This window comes from Leucopleurus acutus (genome assembly GCF_964270905.1).
Source record: "Leucopleurus acutus genome assembly, chromosome: 1".
NCBI lineage: Eukaryota > Metazoa > Chordata > Mammalia > Artiodactyla > Delphinidae > Leucopleurus > Leucopleurus acutus.
Window position 1 is genome coordinate 173029073 of NC_139142.1, and position 27324 is coordinate 173056396.

Genomic DNA, 27324 nt, shown 5'->3' on the forward strand with positions numbered 1-27324 from the left:
AATAGAATCTAAAAGAGTGGATATATATGTATGTATAACTGGCTCACTTTGCTGTACAGCAAAAACTAACACAACATTGTAAATCAACTATACTCCAATTTAAGAAAAAAAAGAAGAGGGCACGTGGGAAAGAAAAACAGAATGGTAAAACAATATACAAGGCTTAAATTTTCTTTATTTCCTCTCTCTCATTTCATGTTGATAGCACTGCTTATATGGTTTGATCATTTATAAGAAATTAACACAAATGTAATATAAACTTTTCTCCACAAAGAAAATTTTCAAAAGATTTTCCTCTCATCTGACTTAGACAGGCATCACTATTTTCATTTTTTCCAAACCTAAAAGCCTAAAACCTAAAGTCTGCAATAAGTATTTATATCCACCAAATTTTATAAATGACTAAAAGCCAAGAAATTTATCAGACTTAACACAATGTAATATTAAATCCAGTAATGAAGTAAAAGAGAAAAGAAAGATCCTAAATATAACTAGAAGAATGGACTCTCCCCCTCCCTACCAGGATCATAATAAAAACCTTTAATAACCAGGAGGGATGAGCTGGCATATACCAGGTGAATATCAGGTCGGTACCCGCCCTACCCACAGACTCACAGGGAGGATGGTGTCTTGTCCAAGAACTGAACCAGCTCCTAGAGAGTAATTTTAGTAACTTTGAAGCTCAGACCAGATCTCTGTGAAGCTAAAAGGTCAACTGTTAAAAAGCATATGGCTCAGTCATGGTCCCCCTTTCTTTGATGGGAGATAAAGAAAAGGAATAAACAGGTCCAGATAATAATGGACCAGATTATTATGCAGAAGGAGTCGAGATATAAGGGAATTTTAAATGTCACTTCTCTTTTGTTTTAATATTTCTCGAGAATTAGTATTTGTCCTGGGGTGGAAATACGTGTGTTCAAATAGTTCTCTGCTAGACATGCACAAGAATACAGAGGTGCATCTACAACTCACATGGGGAGTACTGCCTTTGCGTACTCGTGATGTGGAGTAAAAGGAGCCTCTGTCACCCCGAGGCACCGCTCTCCCCCAGCCTGAGGTATTCCCCCACTGAATACCTCAGACTGTGGAGATCATTCCCCAAATATTTAGGAGAACAGCCTTTGACGACAGGGAAATAAAGTTAGGAAGTGAGCTGTAAGCAGCTTGGATGCTTTCCCTTGAACTCTGGAGAAATCAATACTTGGCCTACAGTGAAGTTTTTCTTTTCCTAATTCTTAATTCCATTTAATCATCCCTAGGGGGTAACTGGGGAGAAAATGTCTGCCTCTCTCCACTCACTTCATAACTTCTCTAACAGCGTCATGTTTTTATTTGCAGCCTTGGCTGACAGGCTTAAAAGGCAGAAACCCGGAGTCCATCCTCTCATTTTGTTATAACTCAGCAGATTTGGCTCACGACCAGTTTTGACCACAGTTCACTTGGGACAAACAGCTCCCAAGCTCATCTACCACACTCATTTCTAATTTCTAGTGGAAAAGAACTCAAGAATAACGAATAATTGGGCAAAAATAATGAAGATCGTAAAAACAAAGCGGTTATACAAGAACTATCAAAATATCTAATAATCCTTCTACAATATATTAATTATAAAATATAAGCAACTGACAGCTACAACCAAGTCAAGATAACACTTATGAGAGAGAGCAAAGCATCCTTCCCCCAAATGAGGGGAATTCCAAACAAGAGTGTGAGAACAGGAGCCTTGAGATACTGCTAAGTATAGCAGGGCAGCTGACTTTATAAGGATACTGAGTACTTCTGAAGGATTCTTCAGTAGTGCTAGCAAAATGCTAATTTTTGTTTACGAGTACCAGACTTCGGAAACCTTAATAGCTCACTGAAAAGGTTCATATTAATGGCCCTTAGTTGTACTTATAAATAATAATGTGTGTAACTGCCTACAGTTTGCTCATTAAAGAAACCAAGGAAGGACTTGGATATTGGTCCCATCCAATCAGGGAACTCTGTGAGCCGTGAATGGGCCACAGGTCACCCTGGGAGAAACAACATCCTATAAGGGACATTCCCGTCCTTTTGTTCCTGTCTTCAGTCCGTCTCTCTTTCTGGACTGGCACGTCCTCGCTCAAATATGTTTTTAACCCCAAGAACTGGCAAAAAACCTGAGGTGTGACTCTGGGCAAGCCAATGACCTCATCTGTAAAGTTGGGGAGATACAGCCCCCACCTCACAGAGGGATATAGGGCCCAGCACGGAACAAGCTCAATGAACAGCAGCTCTTCTTATTTCTGGAATCTGACTATTAGATGACAACTTCAGTGGACGAATGGATACTGCAAGGCCTTCAATACTTACTGACTCAACTGGGAGAAACAGACTTAGAAGCATGAAGAAAATGATATGACACTCTTTTCCCCTAAGATCCGTGTAAATGCTCCTGAAAGCACTCAATGCAAAAATCAAGGCTCTGGGGAGACATTCAAGATGGCGGAGGAGTAAGATGTGGAGATCACCTTCCTCCCCACAAACACATCAGAAATACATCTACGTGTGGAACAACTCCTCCAGAACACCTACTGAACGCTGGCAGAAGAGCTCAGACTTCCCAAAAGGCAAGAAACTCCTCACGTACCTGGGTAGGGCAAAAGAAAAAACAGAGACAAAAGAATAGGGACGGGACCTGCACCACTGGGAGGGAGCTGTGAAGGAGGAAAGGTTTCCACACACTAGGAAGCCCCTTCACCGGTGGAGACGGGGTTGGGGGCAAGCTTTGGAGCCACGGAGGACAGCGCAGCAACAGGGGTGCAGAGGGCAAAGCGGAGAGATTCCCGCACAGAGGATCGGTGCCGACCAGCACTCACCAGCCCAAGAGGCTTGTCTGCTCACCCACCAGGAAGGGCGGGGGCTGGGAGCTGAGGCTCTGGCTTCGGAGTTCAGATCCCAGGGAGAGGACTGGGGATGCCTGCGTGAACACAGCCTGAAGGGGGCTACTGCGCCACAGCTAGACGGGAGGGAGTCCGGGAAAAAGTCTGGACCTGCCGAAGAGGCAAGAGACCATTGTTTCAGGGTGCGTGAGGAGAGGGGATTCAGAGCACCGCCTAAATGAGCTCCAGAGACAGGCGCAAGCTGCGGCTATCAGCGCGGACCCCAGAGACGGGCATGAGACGCTGAGGTTGCTGCTGCCGCCACCAAGAAGCCTGTGTGCAAGCACAGGTCACTATCCACACCTCCCCTGCCGGGAGACTGTGCAGCCCGCCACTGCCAGCGCACCATGATCCAGGGACAACTTCCTGGGGAGAACACATGGCGTGCCTCAGGCTGTTGCAACGTCATGCCAGCCTCTGCCTCCACGAAGAACAGACGCCCTCAGGCGACCTACACGCAGAGGCGGGGTCAAATCCAAAGCTGAACCCCAGGAGCTGGGCGAACAAAAAGAAAGGGAAATTTCTCCCAGTAGCCTCAGGAGCAGCAGATTAAATCTCCACAATCAACTTGATGTACCCTGCACCTCTGGAATACCTGAATAGACAACGATTCATCCCAAAATTGAGGCAGTGGACTTTGTGTGATTTTGTCTGTAGACCTTTGCTTTTAACATTTGTCCTGGGGGTCTGTCTGTCTGGTTTTTTTGTTTGTTTGGTTGGGGGATTTTTTAGTATCGTTTTTAACAATTGTTATGATTGATGGATTTGTTTTCTGGTTTGGTTGCTCTCTTCTTTCTTTTATTTTTATTACTTTTTCATTTTTAATAATTTTTTTATTTTTTAATAACTTTATTTTTTTCTTTCTTTCTTTCTTTTTTTCTCCCTTTTCTTCTGAGCCATGTGGCTGACAGGGTCTTGGTGCCCTGGCCGGGTGTCAGGCCTGTGTCTCTGAGGTGGGAGAGCCGAGTTCAGGACACCGGTCTACCAGAGACCTCCCGGCTCCACGTAATATCAAATGGCGAAAGCTCTCCCAGAGATCTCCCATCTCAACGCTAAGACCCAGCTACACTCAACGACCAGCAAGCTACACTGCTAGACACCCTATGCCAAACTAGCAAGACAGGAACACAAACCCACCCATTAGCAGAGAGGCTGCCTAAAATCATAATAAGGTCACAGACACCCCAAAACAAACCAGCGGACGCAGTCCTGTCCACCAGAAAGACAAGATCCAGCCTGATCCACCAGAACACAGGCACCAGTCCCCTCCACCAGGAAGCCTACACAACTCACTGAACCAACCTTAGCCACTGGGGGCAGACACCAAAAACAAAGGGAACTACGAACCCGCAGCCTGCTAAAAGGAGACCCCAAACACACTAAGTTAAGCAAAATGAGAAGACAGAGAAACACATGGTAGATGAAGGAGCAAGGTAAAACCCCACCAGACCAAACAAATGAAGAGGAAACAGGCAGTCTACCTGAAAAAGAATTCAGAGTAATGATAGTAAAGTGATCCAAAATCTTGGAAACAGAATGGAGAAAATACAAGAAACCTTTAAGAAGGACGTAGAAGAACTAAAGAGCAAACAAACAATGATGAAGAAAACAATAAATGAAATATGTTCTACATGTGGAACAATCAATAATGAAAGGACATATTTAAAGTGATGAAAGGGAAAAACCTACCACCATGATTACTCTACCCACCAAGGATCTCATTCAGATTCAATGGGGAAATTAAAACCTTTACAGACAAGCAAAAGCTAAGAGACTTCAGCACCACCAAACAAGCTTTACAACAAATGCTAAAGGAATTTCTGTAAGCAGGAAACACAAGAGAAGGAAAAGACCTACAATAACAAACCCAAAACACTTAAGAAAATTAAGGAACATACATATCGATAACTAACTTTAAAGTAAATGGATTAAATGCTCCAACCAAAAGACAGAGACTGGCTGAATGGATAGAAAAACAAGGCTCATATATGTGCTGTCTACAAGGGACCCACTTCAGACCTAGGGACACATACAGACTGAAAGTGAGGGGATGGAAAAAGATATTCCATGCAAATGGAAATCACAAGAATGCTGGAGTAGCAATACTCATGTCAGATAAAATAGACTTTATAATAAAGACTGTGACAAGAAATAAGGAAGGACACTACATAATGATCAAGGGATCAAGCCAAGAAGAAAACATAACAATTATAAATATTTATGCACCCAAAATAGGAGCACCTCAATACATAAGGCAAATGCTAACAGCCATAAAAGGGGAAATCGACAGTAACACAATAATAGCGGGGGACTTTAACACCCCACTTACACCAATAGACAGATCATCCAGACAGAAAATAAATAAGGAAACACAAGCTTTAAATGACACAACAGACCAGATAGACTTAATTGATATTTATAGGACATTCCACCCGAAAGCGGAAGAATACACTTTCTTCTCGACTGCACATGGAAAGTTCTCCAGAACAGATCACAACTTGGGTCACAAATAAAGCTTGGAAATTTAAGAAAACTGAAATTGTATTAAGCATCTTCTCTGATCACAATGCTATGAGACTAGATATCAATTACAGGAAAAAATCTGTAAAAAATGCAAACACATGGAGGCTAAACAATAAACTACTAAATAACCAAGAGATCACTGAAGAAATCAAAGAGGAAGTCAAAAAATACCTAGAAACAAATGATAATGAAAACACGACGAAGCAAAACCTATGGGATACAGCGAAAGCAATTCTAAGAGGGAAGTTTATAGCAATACAATCCTACCTAAAGGAACAAGAAACATCTCAAATAAACAACCTAACCTTACACCTAAAGCAATTAGAGAAAGAACAACAAAAAACCTCCAAAGTTAGCAGAAGGAAAGAAATCATAAAGATCAGATCAGAAATAAATGAAAAAGAAATGAAGGAAACAATAGCAAAGATCAATAAAACTAAAAGCTGGTTCTTTGAAAAGATAAACAAAATTGATAAACCATTAGCCAGACTCATCAACAAAAATGGGGAAAAGACCCAAATCAATAGAATTAGAAATGAAAAAGGAGAAGTAACAACTGACACTGCAGAATATAAAGGATCATGGGAGATTACTACAAGCAACTCTATGCCAATAAAATGGACAACCTGGAAGAAATGGACAAACTCATAGAAAAGCACAACCTTCCAAGACTGAACCAGGAAGAAACAGAAAATATAAACAGACCAATCACAAGCACTGAAATTGATACTGTGATTTAAAAATCTTCCAACAAACAAAAGCCCAGGACCAGATGGCTTCACAGGCGAATTCTATCAAACATTTAGAGAAGAGCTAACACCTACCCTTCAGCAAATACAGCAGAGGGAGGAACACTCCCAAAATACTCTTCCAAAATACAGCAGAGGGAGGAACACTCCCAAACTCATTCTACGAGGCCACCATCACCCTGATACCAAAACCAGACAAAGATGTCACAAAAAACGAAAACTACCGGCCAATATCACTGATGAACATAGATGCAAAAATCCTCAACAAAATACTAGCAAACAGAATCCAGCAGCACATTAAAAGGATCATACACCATGATCAAGTGGGGTTTATTCCAGGAATGCAAGGATTCTTCAATATATGCAAATCAATCAACGTGATACACCATATTAACAAATTGAAGGAGAAAAACCATATGATCATGTCAATAGATGCAGAGAAAGCTTTCGACAAAATTCAACATCCATTTATGATAAAAACCCTCCAGAAAGTAGGCATAGAGGGAACTTACCTCAACATAATAAAGGCCATATATGACAAACCCACAGCCAACATCGTTCTCAAAGGTGAAAAACTGAAACCATTTCCTCTAAGATCAGGAACAAGACAAGGTTGTCCACTCTCACCACTGTTATTCAACATAGTTTTGGAAGTTTTAGCCACAGCAATCAGACAAGAAAAGGAAATAAAAGGAATCCAAATCGGAAAAGAAGAAGTAATGCTGTTACTGTTTGCAGATGACATGATACTATACATAGAGAATCCTAAATATGCTACCAGAAAACTACTAGAGCTAATCAATGAATTCGGTAAACTAACAGGATACAAAATTAATGCACAGAAATCTCTTGCATTCCTATACACTAACAATGAAAAATCTGAAAGAGAAGTTAAGGAAACACTCCCATTTACCACTACAACAAAAAGAATAAAATACCTAGCTATAAACCTACATAAGGAGACAGAAGACCTGTATGCAGAAAACTATAAGACGCTGATGAGAGAAATTAAAGGTGATATAAACAGATGGAGAGATATACCATGTTCTTGGATTGGAATAATTAACATTGTGAAAATGACTATACTACCCAAAGCAATCTACAGATTCAATGCAATCCCTGTGAAACTACCAATGACATTTTCCACAAAACTAGAACAAAAAAATCTTAAAATTTGTATGGAGACACAAAAGACTCCAAATAGCCAAAGCAGTCTTGAGGGAAAAAAACGTAGCTGGAGGAATCAGACTCCCTGACTTCAGACTATACTACAAAAGCTACAGTAATCAAGACAATATGGTACTGGCAAAAAACAGAAATATAGATCAATGGAACAGGATAGAAAGCCCAGAGATAAACCCACGCACCTATGGTCAACTTATCTATGACAAAGGAGGCAAGGATAGACAGTCCTTCAGTAAGTCTCTTATTGAAGACAGTCTCTTCAATAAGAGAGACAGTCTCTTCAATAAGTGGTGCTGGGAAAACTGGACAGCTACATGTAAAAGAATGAAATTAGAACACTCCCTAACACCATACACAAAAATAAACTCAAAATGGATTAAAGAGCTAAATGTAAGGACAGACACTACAAAACTCTTAGAGGCAGAACACTCTATAACATAAATCACAGCAAGATCCTTTTTAACCCATTTCCTAGAGAAATGGAAATAAAAATAAACAAATGGGACTTAATGAAACCTAAAAGCTTTTGCACAGCAAAGGAAAACATAAACAAGATGAAAAGACAACCCTCAGAATGTGAGAAAATATTTGCAAATGAAGCAACTGACAAAGGATTAATCTCCAAAATTTACAAGCAGCTCATGCAGCTCAATATCAAAAATACAAACAACCCAATCCAAAAATGGGCAGAAGACCTAAATAGACATTTCTCCAAAGAAGATATACAGACTGTCAACAAACACATGAAAGGATGCTCAACATCACTAATCATTAGAGAAATGCAAACCAAAACTACAATGAGGTATCACCTCACAGCAGTCAGAATGGCCATCATCAAAAAATCTACTAACAGTAAATGCTGGAGAGGGTGTGGAGAAAAGGGAACCCTCTTGCACTGTTGGTGGGAATGAAAATTGATACTATGGAGAACAGTATGGAGGTTCCTTAAAAAACTAAAAATAGAACTACCGTACAACCCAGCAATCCCACTACTGGGCATATACCCTGAGAAAACCATAATTCAAAGAGTCATGTACCACAATGTTCACTGCAGCTCTATTTACAATAGCCAGGACATGGAAGCAACCTAAGTGTCCATCGAGAGATGAATGGATAAAGAAGGTGTGGCACATATATACAATGGAATATTACTCGGCCATAAAAAGAAACGAAATTGAGTTATTTGTAGTGAGGTGGATGGACCTAGAGTCTGTCATACAGAGTGAAGTAAGTCAGAAAGAGAAAAACAAATACCGTATGCTAACACATGTATATGGAATGTTAAAAAAAAAATGGTTCCGAAGAACCTAGGGGTGGGACAGGAATAGAGACACAGATGTAGAGAATGGACTTGAGGACACGGGAAGGGGGAAGGGTAAGCTGGGACGAAGTGAGAGTGTGGCATGGACATATATACACTACTAAATGTAAAACAGATAGCTAGTGAGAAGCAGCCACATAGCACAGGGAGATTAGCTCGGTGCTTTATGACCAGCTAGAGGGGTGGGATAGGGAGGGTGGGAGGGAGACACAAGAGGGAGGAGATACTGGGATGTATGTATATGTATAACTGATTCACTTTGTTATAAAGCAGAAATTAACACACCATTGTAAAGCAATTATACCCCAATAAGATGTTAAAAAAAAATCAAGGCTCTGACAACAATAAACTTATTATGAAAATAATTTTTGCATTTCACCTAAAATAGACAGGAGTAACAGCTATTTGGGCCTCACACCCGCTGAACAGCAAGGAGCCGGCCATGGTTCCCGCAATGGACTGAACTGTGCCCCTCCTCCCCCCACCTCCTAACAACCCAGTGGATGTGACCCTGTTTAGAGAAAGTGTCTTCACAGAGGTTACTATGGTGAGCATCTCGAGATGAGCTCACCCTGGATTACCCAGCTGGACCCTAACTCCGATGACAAGTGGTCTTATAAGTGGTCTTATAAGAGACACACAGACAAGACCACATGAGGGTGCTGAGAGAGACTGAAGAGGAACCCAAGGAACACTGGGGCCACAGACACTAGAGGAGGCAGGAAGGATTCTCCCCAGAGCTCTTGGGGGAGCGTGGCCCTGCCGATGCTTTTATTTCAGACTCTGGCCTCCAGAACTGGGGGAGAAGAAATTCCTGTTGCTTTCAGTGATCTGTTACAGCAGATCTAGGAAATACCGTGCTCTACTGCTTCTGTCCAGCACTGGTACTGGTTCTGTCCATCTGAACCATTATCTGAGGTCCTCAGAGCAGGCAGCAGCCGCACAAACTCACATCTCCCTCGGGTAACAGGCCTGAGTTCCAGGTTCGTGAACAGTAATGATTCAGAACCAAACACTGCAAACACTCCTACTTACTAAACTTAGAGAAGGAGTCAAGGAGAAGAGGGCTCCTGCAGGCTCCACTGATGCAGGTGTGTCCGCTTCAGTTTCCATGTAAAATGGCCTGCAAGTGCTCTACTCCTTAAAGGATTTGTAGAGCCAGTTAGAAAGACAGAAAGATATTGCAAAGAGGAAAGCGGATGAGCACAAGTGGCCAAACTACATACGAGTGTGGGGCCAAAGCACTGGTCCATTCAACCGTAACCTTCACTTAGACAGGCATAAGCTTTGCAGGTATGCAGTCTTCCCATACAGACTGTAATAGTTAAAAGAGAGAGAAACACAGGGAGCCTACACATCTTCCTAAACGTCTTCACATAAACCTTTATATAAGCCATGAACAATGACTGTGGTATGTCCTCACATCTTGTAAATGGACATAAGCTGGTGCACCCCAAGGTCTGAATGCACTATTGATGTCGCCTGTGGGTTCCCACCAACCACTCTGGAGACAGACCCCGTCCTCTCATCTTCTAGCCAAATAATGGCCCCATCCATCTCAAATTCTCCACATGCAGTTGCTAGGGCACTGGCAAAATGAAATGTTATCTAGAAAATAAATTCCAGAGACGTAAGAGATAGATTAACCAGGCAGCACAATATTCTCCAACAACAACAACAAAAGACTATACATCTATGTCCCAAAGTACCACTCAGTGCCGAGTTTTGTAGAGTGTGCTCTTCACTTTGCCACTGGAGAAAGTAGATGAACATTTGCAAATCCGCTTACCACTGAGTCCTGAAATGCTCATTTAAGATTGTGGGAAAGCTCAATGAAATCCCCCTCTTTCCAGGCTGTCTCTTCATAAGACGGTTCTTAATGCTGGTCCCAGGTCACTGCCTGCCTCAGACGTGAATCTCTAGAGTACAAATGTTACCGGGATTTTATTTCCTTGTGTTCTCTCTTCACAAACTCTATACTCGGGAAACTAGTTTCAGAAGCAGCACTCCAATGATAAGAAAGAATAAACCAAGCTTCTTGACCTTGTGACCAATTGCTGCTAATATTCATGCCTAACAGCTCCTCAAACCTTATTTCCACATCTTGGTTTTTAAGTGTAACATGAAGAAAATTTCCTTGAGAATTCCTTGGCGGTCCAGTGGTTAGGACTCTGCGCTTTCACTGCCAAGCATGCAGGTTCAATCCCTGGTCAGGAAACTAAGATCCTGCAAGTCGTTCAGCGCAGCCAAAAAAAAAAAAAAAATTCCTTAACTTTCTTTTCCAATTATGCATTAAGAATTCATTTATTCAGCAGTTATCTTTTGCGAACTTATTTTGTACCAGACACTGCTTGAAGGGAATTTAGTAATCAACTAAACAGACTAAAGCCCCGGCCCCATGCTGCTTAACATTCTAGGGCGGGGGGAGAAGCGATATATATGAAAATTAAGTAAAATAGGCAGTGTGTTCGATACTGATAAGCACTCAGGAGAAAATCTGGGTGGCAGGTAAGACTGTTGGTGCTGACCTCTTCTTTTTTTTTTTTTTTTTTTCTGTAAACCATCCATCTGAAAAGTCAACTTCAAATGTTACCGCTTCTTGCTTCAGAATAATGACATATTCTTGATGTATTTGCTAAAACTTTCTTCCATGGACATTTCTTAATTCAATCACTGTCAACTTTTACCAGCCTAGTCTTCCAGGTGTTGTCACTTGATGTTCATCAAATTAAAATATTTTGCAGAATAAATTTATCTTTTTTTAACAACTGGGCGGGAGTGGGGGGTGGGGGGGTGGAGGAAGACAATAATATTTACTCAGCACCTACTATGCAGCGGGGGAGAGTGGCCAGCACTTTGTATTGACCATCAAAGTTGGTCTACACATGGCCCCATGAGGTAGACAACATTGTTCCCATTTTACAGATGAAGAAACAGATTCTCCAGCAACTTGTCTATGGTCACACAATAAGTGGCACAGCTGAAATTTGGACTCTGCTGCTCATAATTTTTGGTCTTACCTCCAAAATTCTCCACTATTGACAGTTTTCTTTTAAGCTTTTTCCTGGCTGCTCAATCCTTATGTTCCTTAGATCGTTATTCCATTTTGCCTTACATAGCAGACATTACTCTTCCCAATGCTTAGATACAGCCTCACTTCCTCTCCCTATAACCTTAAAATTAAACTGAACTATGTTCAGTTGAATTGAATCAACCTCTATAAACTATATTAACCACGCATTTTTTAATTGTAATAACCACTGAATACCACAATCACCGGCACCCCTTTCTACAGTCACCACCCCTTTACTGGACCATTCCTCTTGTGACAGAACCGCACACCTAAGTCCCAAGTGGATGGAACGCCTGGGTCGCCACTGGGATTCCCTGTGACATGTTTACATGCTAATAAAACGCGATACAATCCGATAGATGATCCGGTGTCCACACCGTTTCCAGGTGACCCTAGACACCTTTCTTTAGGGGCGTTCTTCCCGTTACCCCGAGAGCGGTTTCCAGGTGGGAGCACCAGACGGCCTACAGGTAAAGCCCAGTCACCGACCCCGCGAGGATGACCCCGCCGGCCGCGGACGTCCCGACCCGGATCGGCGGCCGATGGATCCGAGGCGCCGCAGGAAACGCACGGCGAGCCCGGCGGGACGTTCGGAGCCAGAACCTGCCGGCGCGGCGTCTCCCTCGGCCGCGGTCCCCGCCCCGCCCGGCCGCGCGCTCTCTGGTGACCGAGGGGGTTGCTAGTGCCCACGGCCCGGCCCCCGGCCCCCGGCCCGTTGCCCCCCGCCGACCCCCGCCCCCGGGCCCCGCCCTCACCACAGCCTCCTCCTGAGCGGCAGAAGGCTGCCACGGTTGGACGGCGTGACGCCGATGGCCATCTGCAGCACCGTCAGGTACTTCTGGTACTTCATCTTGTCCCCGCTCCGCTCGCGGCCCGGACCCCGCCGCCGCCGCCGCCGCCGCCGGCACAGCCCCTCCAGGCGCCGCATAGGTCAGCCCTGGGCCATCCGCCGCCGCCCGCACCTACCACCCCGCGCCCCTGCAGCCGCCGCCGCCGCCGCCGCCGCCGCCGCCGCCGCCACCGCCGCCGCCGTGCGTCCGGCCGTGCGTGCCGGGTCCCGCGCCCGCGTGCGTGCGTGCCCGCCGCTCCCGCCGCCGCCGCCGTGCGTGGCCCGCGCCCCGTCGTCCCCGCGCTGCGCACCGGCTGGCGGGGCTCTGGTCCGGAACGGCGGGCGAGGCCGGTACCGCCCCGCATTGCCCCCCCCCCGACCCGCCCATCCCGTCCTCCGCCCCGCCCCCGCGGCCTCGCTCCCCTCAGCGCTTGGCGGGAGCTCGCTTTCCACCACCTCACTCCCACAGAATCCCAACCACAACCTTCCAGAAAGGGAAAAATTACTATTTTGTATTTATAATTACCCCCGAATAGCTGTCACCGTCACTTATGCTCTACCCTGAAGTGTGTGGACGCGTGCTGTATATAAAATACACGCGTGTCTGTGTGCTGTACGTGTGGATACTGCGTGTGTACACGTGCGGGCCTCACTGGCGGGCAGGCAGGCGGTGGACAGGACCCTGAACCGTGCAAAACCATCTTCATCAAGGGGAAAATCAACATTGTTCCACGACCTTTAAAAATGTCCAAACATGCCTAGCTGTTCATTCATGGTTATAAATGTGTAGGGAAACGAAAAAAAAAAAAGCAAACCAATCATTTGTTATGCTGTAAAGCATTACAAACATGGAGACTTGAAGTGTTTTATTTCTGTGTAGGAAAAACTTAACAAGAGTGGCTTGAACAGTGCTTGTCTTTTCCTGAGAGTCGTTATATGCCGAGAAAGCACCTTTTCTGTGTCTTGGCAAAGCGTCCTGTTTGGGTCACTTTCAACGTTCTATCCTCTGGGCGTTCTCCATCGCGGAGTGTGTCCGAGTTCCTTTAATGCTATGTCCTCTGGGACGTCCCCATCCTTTTGTCACAGCCGCTTTCTTCATTCAAGTTTACATTCCGTGCGATTCCCCCAGCGGCGCATCTAAAGGCTCTGGAAAGGTGGCAACATCTGCATTCCCACAGTTGCCTATTTTTTTATAACTCCAATTACATTCCATTCATATTTCATGCCACTTCCATCTTTATCGTTTTTTGTTTCTTTGCTGCACTTCCATCTTTGTTGCCCAATTTCCTCTTTCAGTTACCCTTTTTCTGTTTTTGTTTTTTAACAAGGCTCTGTGAGTATATCACTGGGAGAAAAGGAGGCAACACAACGGCACACTTTGCTGTCAGTGGCTAAGCTAAAAAATGCTCAGAGACCAAATACTGACAACTTTGAAAGAACTGCTGTCACTGATCGTGATGCACATGTTATGTGGTGATTTCTGGACTAAAGAGCTGGCGTCAAGTTTGTACTATATGTATTGGTACTGGATGTATTTACTCACAGTATGCCATGAGAACTGAAATTTCACCCATATTGTTGAGCAGCTGGTATTATTTAATTAAACCGTGGTAGCTGACATCAGGCATATCTGAACCTGCAAAGCAAGGGCGGCCTGGAAGCAGGTGTATACTGTATGTGTATGTGAAGAGCACAGATAACAAGTGCCTATGCACCCACCAGGCAGAATGATCAAATGTCAACCCACTCCCACTACAATGCATCCCTCCTGTACATCTACTTAAACACTTCATTTTCAAATTAATTAGCACACAGGAGAATTAGAAAAAAAACAGTCTCCTGCTGGTTTAGGCTCTCAACATGATTTCACAGTCACTTCGGTAGAAAAGCAGGTCTAAATCTATTTCACTTTTGTTTATTCAGAGGTTTTAGCTCTCACATAAAATAAGGAGTTGGCAGATCTTTCACACTGCAAATGTATATTCATAACTGGGAGAGGACCTTTTAAAAGGTACTGGGAGCAGTACTTTTAAAAGACATCAGAGTCTGTACTTATCTATTCACCATTTCTTAGATGTGCTCATCCTTTTGCATCACCTTGCTATACTGTTGTAAGGTATTTGATGAAAATACTGCACTGTACTCAAGGATTTAGATAACTGGAGGTTGAGGGGATCTATTCAGGATAACAAGGGATAAAAACAAATCTGGCAGAAGCACCATCCAGCATGGCAGAAAAATCTGCTTCTCCATAAAAAGAGAGTGCTGGCTTAAATTGTCAAATCAACCTTTTCAGAACCCCAGAAATCAACCAAAGGCTTGCAACAATCCCAAGATTGTTTTTCACGAAAAATGACTGAATCTTGATAAGAACAGTGAGCCTTATGGGATTTTAACTTGCCCACTTCCCAACCCCTTCTACCCAGCCCTGTGGTAGCCTTGGAAACTAATAGCCTCATAACTACAATAGCTTTGAAACCCAGTAGACTAGCAGCCACTGGAAGGGAAGAATGGGTTTAGAGGTCCCCAAAAGCCTTATCTCCAGAGAACTGTCATTATTTGACCTGTTGGCAACTCCGCTCACAAGGCTTGTTTTTATTTGACCTGCCTCAGAATTCACTCTGTGCAACCAGCCCTATCCTCAGGGCATTTGTCAAAAACAATCAGCAGCAGTTGTTTAACATCACAGCTGCCTGAGGTGGTGAAACCAGTTGGGGCTAACAAGAGGTTAACCAAAAAAATGCAAAAATGGGGAATGAGAGTCCATAGTGTGCCTTGAAAGCTCTGACATATTCCTGGGAATCCAGAATGCCATGCACAGTGCAGGACTGTGCACACACTCAGGAAACACCTGAGAAGGCCCTAATCTCTCACTTCTGGTTGACTTCGAGGTTCAGTGCAAGCAGAAAGTGAAGGCTAAAGAAGAGTCATAACTTACCTACCAGAATATTGAAGGCATGCCCCAACACACACACAGCCTCTCAGCAAAGGCTAGGAGATTTACTGGTTCAAAGCATTTAAGTAAACCTCTGTCCAATAATTAGCTGACCACTAAACTACCAGATCAGGGACGTCAGTGGCCACAGGTGACAACGAATACAGACTTTACAGAATTAGTCTGGAAAAATCACTAGACAAGCAACAACAATGAACCTTGGGGTAGGAGGAGGGATATTATTTCTAGAATGGCCACATTTTGTTATTCAAAATGTCCACACTACAACAACAACAAAAAATTACAGGACATGCAAAGCAACAGAAAAATACAGTCCATATATAGGGGAAAAAGTTGTTAACAGAAACTGTTCTTGAGGAAGCCCAGGCATTGGACTTACCGGACAAAGACTTTAAATCAGCTATTATAAATATGTTCACTAAAGGAAACCATGTGCTAAGAATTAAGGAAAGTATGATAAGAATATCTCACCAAATAGATAATATCAATAAACAGAAATTTAAAAAAAATAGAAACCTGGAGTTTTGAAAAACACAATAAGTGAAATTAAAAATTCAACAACATATTTGAACTGGCAGAGTAACAGTCAGTGAACTCTAGTATAAATCAACTGAGTTTATCCAGTCTGATGAATAGAAAGGGAAAAGAATGAAGAAAAACAAACAGATTCAGAGACCTATGAAAAAACATTAAACATACCAATATATGCATAAAGTCCCAAAGGAAAGGAGAGAGAGAAAGGACCCAAAGTATATTTGAAGAAATAATAACTAAAAACTTCCCAAATGTTGTGAAATATATTAATCTGCATTCAAGGACATTCAAGGAGTACAAAGAACTCCAAGTAGAATATACTCAAAGCAGTCCAGGGACTTCCCTGGTGCTACAATGGGTAAGACTCCACACTCCCAATGCAGGGGGCCCAGGTCCGAACTCTGGTCGGGGAACTAGATCCCGCATGCATGCCACAACTAAGAAGCACGCATGTGGCAATTAAAAAGTCCGCATGCTGCAACTAAAAGATCCTGTGTGCCGCAACCAAGACCTAGTGCAGCCAAAACTAAATAAATAAAAATAAAATCTTTAAAAGAACAAAAAAAAATACAGCAGTCCACACCTAGGCTAATAGTCAAACTGTTGAAAGCCAAAAACAATAAGAGAATCTTAAAGCAGCAAGAGAAAAGCAACTTATCACATATAAGGGATCCTCAATAAGATTAACATCTGACTTCTCATCAGAAATGGAGGTCAGAAGGCAGAATGAAGACATTTAAAGGGCTGAAAGAAAAAGACTATCATCTGAGAATTCTACAGCCAGCAACAGTATACTTCAAAAATGAAGGAGAAATTAAGGCATTCCCAGATAAACTAAAACTGAGAATCATGCCTAGCATACATGCACTTTAAGAAATACCAAAAGACTCCTTCAGGCTGAGATGAAGGATACTAAAGAGTAACTTGAAGCCACATGAAGAAATATAGAACATTTATAAAAAATAACTATCGAATATAAAAGAGAGTATAAAATATTTAAAAAATTTTAATTTTTAAAATCTTTTAATTAAAAATATTTTTATTTGAAACTCTTTTATCTGATTTAAAAGACAAATACATAAAGCAACAATTATAAACTGTATTGATGGGCTTATAATGTGTGCATGTACATATACATATTTATGTATTTATATGTAATTTGAATGATAATAACAGCACAAAGAAGAAGGGAGAGAATGGGGCACTATTGGGGCCTAGTTTTGGTGTCCTATAGAAATTAAATTAGTATTAATTTTACCTAGATTATTTTAAGTTAAGAAGTTAATTGTAATCCCCAAGACAACCATTAAAAAAGCAACTTTTTAAAATATAGTAAAAGAAACAACAAGGAAATTAAAATACTACACTAGAAAATATACAGCAAAAACGAAGGCAGTAATAGAGAAACAGAGGAACAAAAAGACATAAGATATGTAGAAAACAAATAGCAAAATGGCAGCCATAAATCCTTCCTTATCAGTAATTTCATTAAATGTAAATATACTAAATATTCCAAGCAAAAGACAGAGATAGAATAGACATAAAAACATGATCCAACTATATGCTATCTACAAGAGACATACTTTAAAGTCACAAATGGGTTGAAAGTAAAAGGATGGAAAGACATGTACCATGTAAAAACAAAGATGAAGTGGCTATACTAATATCAGACAAAATAGACTTTCAGAGATAAATTGTTCCTAGAAACAAAGAAAAACATTTTATACTGACAAAAGCGTCAATCCATCAAGAAAACATAACATTTAAGAAATGCATTGCACATAACAGCAGAACCCCCAAATAGCAAAATCTGACGGAACTGAAGGGGAAAAGCAGACAATTCAACAATAATAATCGGAGATTTCAATATCCCCACTTTTCGTAATGGATAGAACAAGGCAGATGATCAACAAGGAAAAAGAAGTCTTGAACAATACCAAAGTCTTGAACAAAACCCAACTAGACCCAACACATTTGTGGATCATTTGCATCCAACACAGTAGAATACACATTCTTTTCAAGTGCACATGGAACATTCTTCAGGATAAATCATATATCAGACCACAAAACAAGCCCTCGATACATTTAAAAGTATTGAAACCATACAAAGTATGTTCTCCAACCACAATGGAATTAAATCAAAAACCAGTTACAGAAGGAAATTTGGGGAATTCAAAAATATGTGAAAATTAAACAAAACACCCCTAAACCTAAATAACGAATGGAACAAAGAAGAAATCATAAGAAAAATTAGAAAAAATTATGACTGAGACAAAAAGCATAACATAGGACTTGGATGCAGCTAAAGCAGTGCTATGAAGGAAATTTATAATTGTGATCCCAATATTTTAAAAGATGAAAGAGTTAAAATTTATAGCCTAACCTTCCCCCTTAACAAATTAGAAAAGAAGAACATACTAAACCCAAAGCAAGCAGAAGGAAGGAAATAATAAATATTAGAGTGGAAATAAACAAAATAGAGAATAGAAAAAAATAGAGAAAAATTAACAAAACCAAAAGTTGGTTCTTAGAAGAGATAATAAAATTGACAAACCTTTAGCTGGACACCAAGGAGAAAAGGGAGAAAACTCAAATTACTAAAATTTGGGATGAAAGAGAGGACATCACCACCAATCTTACAGGAATAAAAAGATTTTAAGGGACTACTATGAGTAGTTGTATGCCAACAAATTAAATAACCTAGATGAAATGGGGAAATTCCTAGAAAGACCAAACTGCTGAAACTGACTCAAGAACAAACAGAAAATGTGAATAGAACTATAACAAGTAAAAAGACTGAATTAAAAAACTTCCCACCATGCAAAGCCCAGGTCCAGGGGAAAGGGTTGATGTCAGTGTTGTTCGCTGTTCTATCTCTAGTCCCGAGAACAGGGTCTGGTATACAGTAGGCACTCAATAAATATTTGTTGAACTTGAGTGAGGGCATGAATGCAAAATGAAAGATTCCATGACTTTTCATAAAATGTATCATTTTCCTAACAAATGAGACAAACTACCCGTATAGTTTTGCATGCAGTGTAGGTAAACATTACAGCTGGAAAGCTGACATCGTTTTACAAAGTCAAAGAAATAAAAATGCGCTATTAGTTCTCAGAGGATAGCCAATGCTTCAAAGGAAAATGAGGGGGCTGCTACAATGACACTGTGCAAGACCCACGGGAAATCTTCCAGCAAGCAAGTCGCTGGGGATTATAGCACCTATACCTGTTGCCCACCTTCCTCTCAGACAGGGTCCTGAGGGTCCTGAGGGGAGGTGGAGGGTCCACCTCCAGTAAGAAGCACATTTAAAAAAATTTTTTTAATTTATTGAAGTATAGTTGATTTACAATGTTGTGTTGATTTCTGCTGTACAGCAAAGTGATTCAGTTATACATATATATATTGGTTTGGCCAAAAGTTTCGTTCTTTTTTTTTCCGTAAGATGGCTCTAGTAGCACTTAGTTGTCTTTAACTTCATTCGAAACAATTTTGTTAGATTGTATGTGACAGCTGTCATATCAGCATGTATTTAAAAAAAGACTTATCAAATTTGATGAATTTTTGTGTAGTCATTTTAATATTGAAGATGGAAGAAAAAAAGCAACATTGTGGGCATATTATGCTTTATTATTTCAAGAAAGATAAAAATGCAACCAATACACAAAAAAAGATTTGTGCAGTGTATGGAGAAGGTGTGTGACTGATCAAATGTGTCAAAAGTGGTTTGCAAAGTTTTGTGCCAGAGATTTCTCGCTGGACGATGCTCCACAGTTGGATAGACCAGTTGAAGTTGATAGCAACCAAATCGAGACATCAATTGGGAACAATCAATGGCATACCACACGGGAGATAGACGACATACTCAAAATATCCAAATCAAGCGTTGAAAACATTTGCACCAGCTTGGTTATGTGAATCACTTTGATGTTTGGGTTCCACATAAGTTAAGCGAGAAAACCTTCTTGACCATATTTCCGCATGCGATTCTTTACTTAAACGTAACAAAAACGTTCCGGTTTTAAAACAAATTGTGACAGGCAATGAAAAGTGGATACGGTACAATAATGTGGAATGGAAAAGATCATGGAGCAAGAGAAATGAACCACCACCAACCACACCAAAGGCTGGTCTTCATCCAAAGAAGGTGATGTTTTGTACATGGTGCGATTGGAAGGGAGTCCTCTATTATGAACTCCTTCCGGAAAACCAAACGATTAATTCCAACAAGTACTGCTCCCAATTAGACCAACTGAAAGCAGCACTCGACGAAAAGCGTCCAGAATTAGTCAACAGAAAATGTGTAATCTTCCATCAGGATAATGCAAGACTGCATGTTTCTTTAATGACCAGGCAAAAACTGTTATAGCTTGGCTGGGAGGTTCTGATTCATCTGCTGTATTCACCAGATTTCTGTTTATTTCTATTTATTATTACCTTGAGATTTCTATTTATCTCGGCTTTTACAAAATTCTCTTAATGGAAAAAATTTCAATTCCCTGGAAGACTATAAAAGGCACCTGGAACAGTTCTTTGCTCAAAAAGATAAAAAAATTTTGGGAAAATGAAATTATGAAGTTGCCTGAAAAATGGCAGAAGGTAGTGGAACAAAAGGGTGAATACATTGTCAATAAAGTTCTCGGTGAAAATGAAAAATGTGTCTTTTATTTTTAGTTAAAAACCAAAGGCACTTTTTGGCCAACCCAATATATTCTTTTTCATATTCTTTTCCATTATGGTTTATCTCAGGATATTGAATACAGCTCCCTGTGCTCTACAGTAGGACCTTTTGGTTGATCCATTCTATATATAATAGTTTGCATCTGCTAATCCCAAACTCTCAATCCATCCTTCCCCCACGCTACCCCACTGGCAACCACAAGTCTGTTCTCTGTCTGTGAGTCTGTTTCTGTTTTGTAGATAAGTTCATTTGTGTCATATTTTAGATTCCACATATAAGTGATATCATACATTTGTCTTCCTTTGTCTGACTTACTTCACTTAGTATGACAGTCTCTAGGTCCATCCGTGTTGCTGTAAACGGCATTATTTCATTCTTTTATGGCTGAGTAGTATTCCACTGTACATATATACCACATCTTTGTCATCCATTCATCTGTTGATGGACATTTAGGTTGCTTCCATGTCTTGACTATTGTGAATAGTGCTGCAATGAACATTGGGGTGCATGTATCTTTTCGAATTAGAATTTCTCCAGATACATGCCCAGGAGTGGGATTGCAGGATCATATGGTAACTCTATATTCAGTTTTATAAGGAACCTCCATACTGTTCTCCATAGTGGCTGCACCAATTTACATTCCCACCAACAGTGTACAAGGGTTCCCTTTTCTCCACACCCTCTCCAGCTTTTATTATTTGTAGACTTTTTGATGACAGCCATTCTGATTGGTGTGAAGTGGTACCTCATTGTAGTTTTGATTTGCATTTCTCTAATAGTTAGTGATGTGGAGCATCTTTTCTTGTGTCTGTTGGCCATCTGTATGTCTTCTTTGGTGAAATGTCTATTTAAGACTTTTGCCCAATTTTTGATTGGGTAGTTTTTTTGTTTTGTTTTTTTTGATATTGAGCTGCATGAGCATGAGTTTGGTTTTGGTTTTGGCAGGGGCCCCCGCGGAGGGGGGAATCCCTGACCTGTTTCAATTTTTAATTTCTTGTTTTTACAAGTTTTATTTGGTTGTATTTCAAATACATCTTGTCATTTTTATTACTTTTATTGTCAAATTTGTTATCAAATTAAGAAATTTTATCAAATTAAGAAATCTTAACATTGATATGATACTATTATCTAATATATAGTTCATATGAAAATTTTGACAATTATCCCAATACTATCTTTCATAGTAACTTTATTTTTACTTCCTTTATCTCCTTTAATCTGGAGCAATTCTGTGGCCGTTCTTTGTTTTTTATAACACTGACAATTTTGAATAGTACAGGTCCATTGTTTTGTAGAATATCCTTCATAAATCATTTTCTGCATTTTTCCCCCAATTTTTAAATGCTGGTAAAGTACACATAACATAAAATTTACCATCTTAACCATTTTTAAATGTACAGTTCAGCGACGTTAAATACACTCATTATGTGCAGCCGTCACCACCATCCATCTCCAGAACTCCTCTCATCTTGTAAAATTGAAACTCTATACCCATTAAACAATAACTCTGGCCTCCAGAACTGGCAACCACCATTCTACTTTCTGTCTCCATGATTTGACTACTCTAAGTGCTTCATATAAGTGGAATCATACAGTATTTGTCTTTTTGTGACTGGCTTATTTCACTTAGCATGATGTCCTCAAGATACATCCACCTCATAGCATATGTTAGTATCACCTTCATTTTTTAAGGCTGAATAATTATTATTATATACATATTATATTATGTATATATCATAGTTTGCTTATCCATTCATCCATTGATGGACATGGATTCCTTCCATGTTTTAACTATTGTGTATAATGCTACTGTGAATATAGGTAAACAAATATCTCTTTGAGACCCTGCTTTCCAGTCTTTTGGGTCTATACCCAGAAGTGGAATCACTGGATCATATGGTAATCCTATTTTTAACTTTATGAGGAACTGCAACACTGTTTTCCACAGCAAAGGAAACCATAAACAAAATGAAAGGACAACTTACGGACTGGGAGAAAATATTTGCAAATTATGCAACAGACAAAGCTTAATTTCCAAAATATACAAACAGCTCATACAACTCAATAACAAAAAAGCAAACAACCCAATCGAAAAATGGGCAGGAAATCTAAATAGACATTTCTCCAAAGAAGATGAAGTAAGAGTGAAGTAAGACAGAAAGCGAAAGAGGAATATCATATAATATCACTTATATGTGGAATCTAGGAAAACAATACAGATGAACTTACTTGCAAAGCAGAAATAGAGACACAGACATAGAGAACAAACTTACGGATACCAGTGGGGGTGGGATGAACTGGGAGATTGGGATTGACATATATACACTACTATGTATAAAATAGATAACCAATAAGGGCTTCCCTGGTGGTGCAGTGGTTGAGAGTCGCCTGCCCATGCAGGGGACATGGGCGTGCCCCGGTCCGGGAGGATCCCACATGCCGCGGAGCGGCTGGGCCCGTGAGCCACGGCCGCTGAGCCTGCGCGTCCGCAGCTGTGCTCCGCAACGGGAGAGGCCACAACAGTGAGAGGCCCGCGTACCACAAAAAAAAAAAATATACATATATATATAGATAGATAGATAGATAACCAATAAGACTCTACTGTATAGCACAGGGAACTCTACTCAGTGCTCTGTGGTGACCTAAATGGGAAGGAAATCCAAAAAAGAGGGGATATATGTATACATATAGCTGATTCACTTTGCTGTACAGCAGAAACCAACACAACATTGTAAAGCAACTATACGCCAATAAAAATTAATTTTAAAAAAAGACTCCCTTCCCAGGTGCCAAGACCATACTGGCTCACTGTGTACGTGCTGGTCTGTTTTTTTTTGAAACCTTGAAGGAATGTGTTCCTGACTTGTTTGATGCTCTTTGTTTTGTGCTGAAAACTATGCTTCTCCAGAACAGTTCCTCAGAGTTACCTGAGAGGCTGTCTTCCCGTCTACAGTCCTCAGTTTGGCTCAAGTAAAACTTTTTTCTATTCCTATTTTTTTTTAAAAAATTGAAATAAAAAAGAAATGGATGAGTTTAACAGAAGATCAGATGTAGCTAGAGAGTTAGTAAACTAGAAGTAGACACAGTGCTTACCAGAAGTAGGCACAGAGACAAAATGATGGAGAATATGAAACAGTGATTAAGAGACTTGAAAGTTGCAGTGAGATGTCCAACGTAAGTAGAGCAGCACTGAAGGTGGGGAAGGGGAGAAAGGGGGCAGGAAGCAGCATGCGGAGAGGTGTTCATGAGTATACTCTAGAACCGATGGAAGGCCCAGTTCACATTTCCGGAAGCCCAGTGAATCCCAGGCAGGATCAATAAACAGAAATCCCCACCAAAATACATCATAGTGAAATTGCAGAACTCTAAAGAAAAAGAAAATCTGAAAATAGGCCAGAAAATAAAGAATGCTTACATTTAAAGAAACAACAATTAAACTGAAGCTGGTCTCTCAACAGCGGTAATGGGAGCCGGGAGCCAGTGGGAGGAGAATCAATGAACTGAAAGAAAACAATAGTCAAAGTCGAGCTCTACAGCCACTGAAAATGCCTTTTAAGAATGATGGTGAAACAAAAACATTTTCAGTCAAACAAAAATGGAGGTCGTCCCCAGCAGACTCTCAATAGAGAAAATTGAAATGATACATGTTTGTCAGAACAAAAGTTTTCCTAGATGGAAGGTGTGAGAAACAAGGGATGAAGAGTAAAGAAAGTGGTGAAAATGTAGATGAATCTAAGCAAGTACTGATTAATAAAACAATAATAATAATGTCTTAAAGGGTTAAACAAGAATAGTTAAAATACGTGGAAAAATGATTCGTAAGTTGGGAAGTGTTCTAAGTTTCTTTTATTAATGCAGGAGGAAGTTAAGGGATTAATTTAGACTTTATTAAGTAAGCATATTATAATTTCTAGGACAACTACTAAAAGAATTGAACATAATGCATAACTTTTAAACTACTTAGAGAAGACAACATTGGAATAACTAAAATAGTCAGTAAATACAAACTAAAGTAAAAAAGGAGAAAAAATATGCAACAGGTATGACAAGTAGAAAGCACAAAATATGTTTGCAGATTTAAACCCAAATATATACAGAGTGTGAATTGTGCCTCTAAAATGGTGCAATGTCATGGCATTAATAATTAAATTTTATGTAAATGAACTAAATGCTCCAGTTAAAAGACAAAGATTTTCAGACTTGGTAAAGACAAATTCTCCCCCTATGCTTTTATGAGAAACATGTCTTAGAAATACAACGATTAAGGATACAGAAAACTTGAAAGGGAAATGATTAAATAAGACTTACCAACACATTCTAAACCAAAGAAAACTAGTGTAGCTATAATAAGGAAAAAAATATCTTTAAGGAAAATAAAATTACAGGAGTAAAGAAGGTCGATTCATGTTGATGAAAGGTTCCATTTGCTGAACATGTGACAATTTTTAATTTGTATATTCCCAATATATACCCTCAAGATATGTAAGGCAACCACTGATAGAACTTCAAGGAGAAATAGACAAATCTATAAACAAGGAAGGAGTGTTGTTTTTGGTACTACTTCTCTCAGTTATTAACAGAAAAAACAAACAAAAAATGAGTAAAGACATGAAAAGATTTGAGTAAGATAATAAAATTGACATACTGAGATTACCACCTAACTACTGCAGAATACATATTTTTTCAAGCATACAGAACATTTACTAAATATAAATGAACCATAAAGCAAGTCTTAATATATTTCAATGGTTTAAAACCATGTGCTTGGACCATAAGACAAACTAGAAATCAGCAAAAATTCGAAAACGAAAAAATACCCCAGATGTTACAGACATAAAACAATCATGCATCAAAACAAAATTATAAAAATATTTTAAAATATTTCAAACAGAACAATAACAAAATATTGCATATCAAAATTTATGAATTCCGTACAGAAAGGGAAATTCACAACCTCAAAGTGTGTATATTCAGACAGTCTGAAACTTAATTAACTAAACATTCATTCGAAGAAGTTAGAGCTATACCAGCAAGAAGAAAATAAGATAAAAGGAGAAACTTTAAAAATAGAAAACAATTACATAATGGAGATGTTCAACAAAGCCAAAAGTTGCTTCTTGATTTTAACAAGTTACAATATCTCTGTCAGTAGTGATCAAGAAACTAAGGCACAAATAACTAATATCCAGAAACAAAAAGGAGACATACTTACAGATGTTACAAATTATTAAAAAGACAATACAATAAAGTTGGGGGGGGGAGGAACACGTTAAATAAAAGAAAAAGAAGATTGACGTGAAATCTTCATACAAATACACTTGAAAAATTTAGACAAAGTGGACAGGTTTTTAAAAATATATAACTTAAAAAATTTATTCAGGAAGAAATAGGAAATCTATAGTAAGAAATAGGAAATCTTACAACTGTAGTATCCATAAATTCCATTTTGCCCAGGACAGTCCCAGTTTATGCCCATTATAGATTAATATCCATTAATTATTTTAATGACGCTTTTAATTCTCAAAAGTGTTCCATTTTGGAGGGTAAGCCATATGTTCATCCTTCCTACTTACACTAATTAGAGAAACAAAATCCATAGTCCAAAATGTTCCTGCTGAAATAGTTCCAGGCTCAAATTCACCAGCAAATTCTACCAAACATTCATGAAAGAAATCATTTTAATGTTAGACTCTTTCAGAAAATAGAAAAAGAGGAAACACCAACTCCTGAGACTAGTATAACCTTGATACTGAAATCTGGCAAAGACAGTGCATGAGAAGAAAATTACAGGCAATCTCATGCATGAACACAGATGCAAAAATCCTAACCAAATGTCTGCAAACTGAATCTAGCAGTATATGAAAGGATACTACCTCATGACCAAGTTGGTTATATCCCAGGAATTCAAGGTTGTTTTACATTTAGCAAATGAATTAATATAATCCACCATGTTACCATATTAAAGAAGAAAATCATAACATCTTCTCACTAAATGTAGAAAAAGCATTTGATAAAATTCAACATACATTCACGATTTTAAAAAATTATTCCCAAAGTGAGAATGAAAGGGAATGTCCTTGGTGAAAGTTATCTTCAAAAATCATATAGCAAATATTCTTTTTTTCATTGGTTTAATTTAATTTAATTTTTTTATACAGCAGGTTCTTGTTAGTTATCTATTTTATACATATTAGTATATATATGTCAATCCCAATCTCCCAATTCATCCCACCACTGCACCCTGCCCCTGCTTTCACCCCTTGGTGTCCATACATTTGTTCTCTATATCTGTCTCTTATTTCTGCCTTGCAAACCAGTTCATCTGTACCATTTTTCTAGATTCCACATATATGCGTTAATATACAATATTTGTTTTTCTCTTTCTGACTTACTTCAGTCTGTATGACAGTCTCTAGGTCCATCCACATCTCTAAAAATGACCCAATTTTGTTCCTTTTTATGGCTGAGTAATATTCCATTGTATATATGTACCACATATTCTTTATCCATTCATCTGTTGATGGGCATTTAGGTTGCTTCCATGACCTGGCTATTGTAAATAGTGCTTCAATG

At 39.8% G+C, this 27324-nt stretch overlaps 1 protein-coding gene across 2 annotated transcripts in view; it reads right to left on the minus strand.

Annotated features, from left to right (window-relative positions):
* TJP1 (tight junction protein 1) overlaps positions 1-12682 on the minus strand; it is a gene marked incomplete at its 5' end in the record, with an annotated part of 254955 nt that extends 242273 nt beyond the window's left edge. For both annotated transcript variants that reach the window (XM_082851457.1, XM_082851456.1), the window contains one exon: positions 12510-12682. In XM_082851457.1, coding sequence (XP_082707583.1) covers positions 12510-12682 — 173 coding nt within the window. The remainder of the gene's footprint in view (positions 1-12509) is intronic.
* Positions 12683-27324: the final 14642 nt, after the last annotated feature.